The sequence below is a fragment of the Phyllobates terribilis genome, unplaced genomic scaffold (assembly GCF_046119375.1).
Source record: "Phyllobates terribilis strain yellow unplaced genomic scaffold, ASM4611937v1 Scaffold_1__5_contigs__length_1240528914, whole genome shotgun sequence".
Taxonomy (NCBI): Eukaryota; Metazoa; Chordata; class Amphibia; order Anura; family Dendrobatidae; genus Phyllobates; species Phyllobates terribilis.
The window spans coordinates 759825225-759833744 of record NW_027362761.1 but is presented as its reverse complement, the minus strand read 5'-3'; the positions used below and the strand labels follow the sequence as shown (position 1 = coordinate 759833744).

Here is an 8520-nt window from a genome sequence, read left to right as displayed (position 1 = left end):
AAATGGAAAAGTGAACAGCTCTTGAATAACCCTGAACTCTAATCTCTCCTTCAAACCACATATCCAAGCTCTTTCCACTTCCGAGCGGACCAAGCGAAAGATGAAGAATGAAATGGAAAGATGAACAAAACAGCTCATGGTAGTGTCCAAGTGTGGGATCCGTTGTCTCAGGGCACTGAGAATGGTGGGAGGAAGGAGGATCAGGGTGAGGAATATGGCGACTCCAAGTAAAAAAAATCTCACGAATCTACACATTCCTCAACCACGAATCTACAAAACTAGTACACGCCCTCATGATCTCCCGCCTCGACGACTGCAACCTCCTGCTCTGTGGCCTCCCTTCTAACACTCTCGCACCCCTCGAATCTATCATAAACTCTGTTGCCCGACTAATCCACCTGTTACCCCACTATTTCCTGGCCTCTCCTCTCTGTCACTCCCTTCACTGGCTCCCCATTGCCCAGAGACACCAGTTCAAAACCCTAACCTTGGCATACAAAGCCATCCACAACCTGTCTTCTCCATACATCTGTGAGCTAGTCTCCCGATACTTACTTGCACGCAACCTCCGATCCTCACAAGATCTCCTTCTCTACTCCCCCCTTATCTCCTCTTCCCACAATCGCATACAAGATTTCTCCCGTGCATCCCCCCTACTCTGGAACTCTACCCCAACATTTCTGACTCTCACCTACTGTTGAAACCTTCAAAAGGCACCTGAAGACCCACCTCTTCTGACAAGCATACAACCTGCAGTAACCCTCGCTCCACCATACCACTGCACAACCAGCTCTATCCCCACCTACTGTATCCTCACCCATCCCTTGTAGACTGTGAGCCCTCACGGGCAGGGTCTCCTGTACCAGTCGCTGTCACATTTTTGTTCAAGATTATTGTAATTGTTTTTGCGATGTATTTGTATATCCCTTTTTCACATGTAAAGCGCCATGGAATAAATGGCGCTAAAGTAATAATAATAATGTGGTCCAGACTCACGGCTACTGAGACTAGACCATGTGGAAGATAGGGAGGTGGTGGTGGCAAACTGACTGGAAGCATTATCTGCTATCCAACCAGCAACCTTTGCACACCGCTCTGGCTTCAATAGCGGTTTTCCGCGGCTCCCTAAAAATTGGGACAGGAAGGTAGTTCGACATGATGTGGGTGTTTGTTGCACTCCCTCAGCAGGCACAATAAAAGAAGCAGAAGGAGGGCCCCATTAATCTAATAAGGCATTGCTCAACCCGTCACATACCCAAATCAGAACAAGTAACATACAAAACAGAAGGTGGTATGCATAGAAAGACAGGGAGCGCTAACTGTATATCACCATAATTTTATTCATACAAAAAGACCGGACAAACATGAAAAAAGTTAAAAACATTTAAAAAGCATTATGCTTCAATACATCAATAGTACCACATTTCAATATAACAGTGGTCAAAAATAACCCCCTATATGTATGAAAACATTACCAATAGGTGTATAACATCACTATTTACACCCAGCTTATTTGTACAGGCCCATGCGGGTCCCTACAACCAAACAAATAAATGGATAAATAGATAAATCCTTCTCCTATTTTAAGCACCAGACAATTTTGATATCAATAGCAGCACAACTATATTATATACAAAATAGAGACAATGTCGAAAAAATTCATAATGGTGAATAGTCCCAATTTTACCCAAAGAGAGGGAAAAAGTATGAGGGGGAACAAACGTCCCTATGTCAATATTCGGAGACTCCTAAGATACGACCTGTAAGCTGGGGATGGAGATATATCCATATAAATCAATCAAGGGGGTCAAAGAGACCGCAACCCCTCAGTAGGCACAGTTTCATCTTGCCCACGGCCTCGGCTCCTACGTGCACCATCAGCATCACCATTACGTCCACTTCCCCGTCCCTTGCCACACACCTTGCCCATTTTAAATGGAGTTTAATATTTGTCACATTGCCAAAAATGTCTGTATTATTACTGCAGCAATATAGGATCACGTCTGATGACCACAGTGTTAGGGTCGAGCACTCGAGTATTGCAATTTGTTCGATTCGAGCAACGAGTACCCGAGCATTTTAGTGCTCACTCATCACTAATACCACGTGCTGCATGATTTAACCTATTTTCCTCTTTTATCTGCAATTCTTTTTAAAGTTGATATAATATTTCAAAATTGCACCAATAAAAACTATAGCTTGTTCTGCAAAAAAAAGTTATTATACAATTTTGTTAATGGTAAACATGAAAAATGCAGCAATTTTTAAATAAAGTCTCATAATAGGGTCTGACTGACAATAGGAATAGTAAAAGGCACCGACAACATGCAATAACATTGATATATACACCGATGAGCCATAACCATAAAGCCAACTACCTAATCTTACATTAATCCCACTTGTGCCCCCAAAACATTTTTGACCAATTGATTTATGGACTCTATAAGACTTCTAAAGGTGTCCTATGGAATGTAGACCAAGAGGTTAGTAACTGACCCTTTAAATACCTGTAACTTGTGAGTGAAGTATTAAATAACCATCACATAAACACCAGACATGGATGAACATACCACATGTTCAGCTGCAAAAAGACCCATATGGGAGAGGGCACAGGCACTTAAATGGGAATGTTCACCAAATTTTTTGTGTTGAACTGGACACATGATGTAACAGTGGCTGCAGAGCAGAATACAACTTTTTTCTATTTTCATCTCAGTTGCAGAAATGGCAATCAAAGAATTTGGCATGAAAAAAAAAAAGTTATCAGACAGTTTTCACTGGGGGCCTGTACTTCTTCCTTCTGTATGATGCTAACTAATAATAAACAGACAGCAACACTACAAAAAAGAACACACCTCCACCATAGCTTACAGCACTTTTATCAGATGTAATGATACAGCGCTGATCTCCTGGTCTAACATCCTGCATGATTAGGAAGCACAGATGACTAAAAGTTTTCAAACCACGTCCCTGTGTGTGACATTAAAACCATGGTATCACTAACCTCCTCTCATAGCAGGGTCACCTCTGTTTTGTACAGTACCTGTCTGGAGTTGTGTCAGTAATCACACTCGTATCTGTTGTGCTCAATTTGTAATTGATCTGCAGTGAGATCAAAGCAATGGTCTTTTTCTTCTGTCATGTTACTTAGTTGAAAATTGACCCTCCAACTGTTTTTCATTAATACCACTTACTTTTCCAGCATTTTGTTAATCCTGTCTCAACGTTTCTGAGATGTTTTGCCATCAATTTCTAAATTGGCTAATATTTTTTTCAGATGAAATAGAAAAATGTCTAATTTTCTTTTTCTGATCTGTGTTCTATATTCTGTTGTGAATAAAATATGGCTAAAAGAGATTTCAAATTTTTTTAAACCTTGTTTTTATTGAAAATAAAGTTTTCATACATTAATTAATGCGAATATGACATTTAGCTAGTGGATTCTAGGTTGTTGAGGTATAGATTGATGTTAGCTTTATACAATTTAGCTGGATGTCTCGTCACTTGCACTCCAAGGTATTTTAGTGAGTTAGTAGTCCATTGACAGGGAAACCCCGATGTCCACGATGGCTTGGAGGGACCGCGTAGCATCATCACTTCTGTTTTGTCCCAGTTAACATTATAGCCCAACAGGCCTCCCACGTCCTCTAACTTGTTTGGGGTTAGTTATTACCAGGAGGATATCATCGAATGCGGCGACCTTAAGTTCCCCAGAACCCACCACAAGTCCCCTAAAGGTAGGGGTCTGCAATAAATGACGCAGTAAGGGGTCAATAGGAAGATTAAATAGAAGGGGTGATAGAGGGCATCCCTGTTTGATTCCTCAGAAGAGGTCTATTGTTGGTGCACTGCATCCATTGATCGCCACTAGTGATGAACGAGTATGTTCTGTTAACCCTTTTGTCGAGTATGCTCGGGCCGAGCACCGAGTAGTTACAGCTGCTCGGCGTTATGTTTGAACCACTCCCATGTGCATGATTTGCGACTGTTTGACAGCTTTAGTACATGTAAGGAATGTCTATTTCTTACACATTCCTCACATGTAATAAAGTTGTCAAACAGTCGCAAATCATGCACATGGGAGTGATTCAAACATAACACCGAGCAGCTGTAACTACTCGGTGCTCGACCCGAGCATACTCGCTGAAAGGGTTAACAGAACATACTCGCTCATCACTAATCGCCACACAGGTATTAGCATTCATATGAAGGTATTGGGTATATTGCAGAAACCTTGGGCCAAAATTCCCCCTGCCCAGAACTTCATACAAGAAAGGCCATGCCACTTTGACAAAGGCCTTTTCGGCATCTAGACTCATCAGCATTGAGGGTGGTGTCGATGTGTCTTGGGCCAAGACCGTAGCAGTGACCGCCAGGCTTATGTTTGCCACACTACTCCACCCCTGAGTAAAGCCCGTTTGAGCCTCACACAGAAGACCGGGAAATAGCAGTTGTCAGACGGCTTGCTAAGATCTTTGCCAAGAGTTTGTAGTCATGGTTGAGGAGTGAGATTGGGCAGTATGATTGTGGTAGTAATGGGTCTCTATTAGGTTTAGGGATAACTATGGTGCGTGAGTCAGTGAATCGATCGATGGGGACCCCCTGAAGGAAAGCTGAGTTGAAAAGGTTAGTCAGAATAGGTATCAAATCAGGGGATAAAATCTTATAATATTCAGCAGAGAAACCATCAGGGCCCGGGGTCTTACCACTGGATGCGCCTGCTATAGCTTGTCTCACTTCATCTTCTGTTATCCAGCGCAACTTGTTGTTCAGTGGTCAGGGATGGGAGATTAATTAGGTTTAAGAAGGAATTAATCGTTGGGAGGTTACTAAAAGTTAGAGATTTCAAATTTATTGTATTCTTTACACAGCGTCCCAACTATTTTGGAAATTAGGTTGTGAAGGACTCAAAACAGTATACAACATAAGCTTGTTTTATATCCCTATAATTGTAATATCCTGTTTTAATAAACTGAACACTTGTAGTATTTAGCATCATTTTTGCACCACATGCTACAAAATGGCACACATGATTCATGAATTTTGCGCAAGTTAAATTGCTCTTTTTATTGACTTTTTTACGTTTAGTGCAAAAAGTTGCATGTTCTGCTAAAAAAAAAAGTTGCAAAACTTTCAGATGTGCATCGAATCAGTCTATGGGGGTACTGGGGTACATTTGCGCAAAAATTTTGCAACTTCTTAAGTTGCAATTGCTGAATCAGTCAAAAAAAATCTGGGAGCCCCATTGTAGGCAGGTTACAATGATGTGTAAAACAGGAGAAAAATATCAAAAACTAGACAAAGTGCAAATGCAATACTGAATCGGACCCTTTAATCTTTGGTGATTGGCATAAATAAAAATGTCACAATTGTTTTGATCTGCATTTAACATGATTCATCTGGACAAGCCACCTTTTGTCATTGCTCAATCATCCAGTTCACATACTCACATGCCCATCCTAAGAACTTTCTTTGATGTAGAAGCGTCACTTAGTATTTTTGTTAATTACAACATGTACATAGCAAGTTGTTATGCACTCTGTTTCCTGACAGCCTTCAATCATAACCAGTAGAGATGAGCAGATCACACAACCCTGTTCCATGGTCCAGGTCAGTGCTGTCTGGCTGTGGACAGGAGCTGCGTGAATTACATTTGGTGACATAATTTGTGCGACGTGCAGCTAATCGTAAGTCATGCACAGTAACTAACCTGAACCATAGACCGGGGTTTCACTAAGTGATCCATTCATCTCTAATGACCAACATCACCTTTTTCAGCACGTAGTGCTACAGTAGCTCTTCTGCATAATCAAACCAGACAGGATAGCCTTAGTTCCAATAAACTGGTTTACCTATTGTCATTCTTTGCAATCACTTTTGATAGAAGTCCACTACAAGATCAGCTTTTTTTTTTCTTTTTTTTTTTTTTTACAGATGCTCTCACCCATTTTTCAAGCCATCACAATTTTGCTCAATCCCATACAAATTAGATCAATGTTATCTTAATCTACCAATGTTGCTAATTCTGGTTGGGTCAATCAACTAATAAGTATGGAGGTATCCCAATCCTCCCGCAGTGGCCGATGTTGGAGAGGAAATAGGGTTGGGGGGTTGAAAGAAATAGGTATCGCTGACAGCTATCTAGGATGTACAGTCACCTTTTATGCTTGCCAAACACCATAACCTCAACAATTAACTATTCACTTGCTGTCTAATAAATCCCACCCCATTGACTGGTATTGATTTTACCTGTCAGTCACGGTAATGTTATTAGAATATGTGGACATACCCCTATTTTTTTTTTTCTTGTTTTGTATTGCCTGGTCTAAATCTAACACTCAGAGTAGTGGTGTGTTATTTTATTTCATTTCCTAGTTAAATAGGGCCCAGTCTTCTTGTAGCCGTCATGGCTTCCTCAGTAACCTTATGCACACTGTGACACTAGTGTCTGAGATTTTCTTATCGACTCTCAGGGTCACAGCATACTTACAAAGTGCTGAGAATTTTCCCCTATCTTCCAGTATTCAGTGTTGGTTCCTCTTTCAGTGTTTTTCCTCTGGAACAAATGTGAACTTGGTCACAAATTTTAATAGATGCAATTAAAACCTAGAAGCCAATGGAGAGAACATATTACTATTCCATATGATCAGATTTTCTGAAGCGTTTAAAAGATCAAGAACAGACTATAATTTCATGCAGCTTGTAAGTAGTCTTATCAGTATTATAATGTACATTTTTCTGCTAACGTAATGGGTTCATGTGAGACTAATGCTTGAATAGAAAAGGGGAGTGAACTATGAGCTCTGGACTTTGTTCTAGCTGCTGATACTGGGAATCAGACGGACAGAAAGAGTGGTGTATAATCAAATGGGGAAAAGTATAAGTTTCAACAAATAAAAGGATACAGGTACAAGTAAGCATATGAAAATTTACAGCGAAGAATAGAAGCTCAAGAAGCAAGTAAAGAAGCCTCCATGGACACTCCACTAGAACCACTGGACAAGAATTTGCCGTCTGCTTCAGCTGAGTAAGTGGCTATGTATATTGTCCTGTCCATGCATTGCTAGTAATGTTTCTGACGTTAGATATGTTTTCATCGTGAAACAAAAATAACTAATTTCTGCCACTCAGTCCATTAAATCTTTTCTACGTTCTATAAACAAACAGAATGTATAAACAAACAGAATGTACTAATTAATAATTGAAAACTGCTAATAAGTGTAATGTGGAACTTGCACATGTAAAAAGAATAGTATTGCTAGCCGTTTTATGGCCTGAATGATGTTTAAGCAAAAAAAATTAACATGTAGTTCATATGAACATGTTACATTTCTACATAAGAAAAGTACTGTACTCTTTGCTAATGCCCAGCTTGAACAGGAAGAAAATGCCAATGAATTTCACCACACCAAATTCTTGCCAAGCTATGCGTATGTTGCATAAACTGCCACTGTACAATTCTTTTCGGTGAACAAAGTCCAAAACTGACCAGTGACTAAAGTGGGTGTTATTTAAAGGAACTTTACATCACACACTATAAACTAAAGTCACCTGTAAACATGAGTCTCACATAGGGGCGGATACAGTCAGAAGAGGCCCCTGTGCAAGAATAATATATGGGCCCTTTGCAGTACAATAAATTATCATAAGGCTGTGTGTCCACTATGCGTTTTTTAAGCGTTTCCGCAGCTGCAATTCCGCTGCAGAAATGCTTAAAAAACGCTTGGTAGAAGGTCTGCCATGTTCCCCAATGATAATCCACATGTGCTGTGCACATGCTGCGGAAAAATTCGCTGCGGATTATCATAGCGGAAAAAAACGCAGCACTACCAATTACTTTGCGTAATCGCGGCGTTTTCTCCGCCATTGACTTGCATTGAATCGCTTAATATCCGCATGACTACATGTGCACATGTGGATATTAAGCGATTCAATGTACGGATGGTACCCAGGTCTGGAGAAGAGGAGACTGTCCTCCAGACTCAGGTACCATGGTACCTGTAAAAAAAAAAGAAAAACCTTCTGATAGCCCCCGGTCTTTTCTCCGCTGCGTCCGGTCTCTTGTACAGCTCGTGATGGTCTAAAAGGACCTTCCATGACATCATTTAGTCATGTGAGGGGTCACGCGACCACTGACGTTGGCGGTCGCGTGACCTGTCACATGACTAAATGATGTCATGAAATGTCCTTTTACACCACCGCTAGCCGTACAAGAGACCGGACACAGCGGAGAAAAGACCGGGGGCCATCAGAAGGTAAGTATAATGTTTTTTTTTTATTTTTTACCATTTTTAATCTTTTTTTCAACTATTAACTTGGTCACACTATATAAATCCATGCCGGTTGCATGGATTATATATAGTGTGACCAAGTTGTCAAGCACTTTCCAAGTGATGCTAAAATCGCTTGACAACCCGCATGCGGAAATGCATGTGAAGAACGCTTCACTTATGCTTGTCTCTGGCAGGAAAAACGCATGTAAAATCCGCATGTGTTTTTTCTGCCAGGGAGATGCAGAAA

At 40.7% G+C, this 8520-nt stretch overlaps 1 protein-coding gene across 1 annotated transcript in view; it reads left to right on the top strand.

Moving 5' to 3' along the window:
- Positions 1–6669: 6669 nt before the first annotated feature.
- LOC141149867 (GRAM domain-containing protein 2B-like) overlaps positions 6670–8520 on the top strand; it is a 94073-nt gene continuing 92222 nt past the window's right edge. Inside the window, exon 1 of the mRNA XM_073636926.1 lies at positions 6670–7027. Within this exon, the coding sequence (XP_073493027.1) occupies positions 6975–7027 (53 nt within the window). The 5' untranslated portion in view covers positions 6670–6974. The remainder of the gene's footprint in view (positions 7028–8520) is intronic.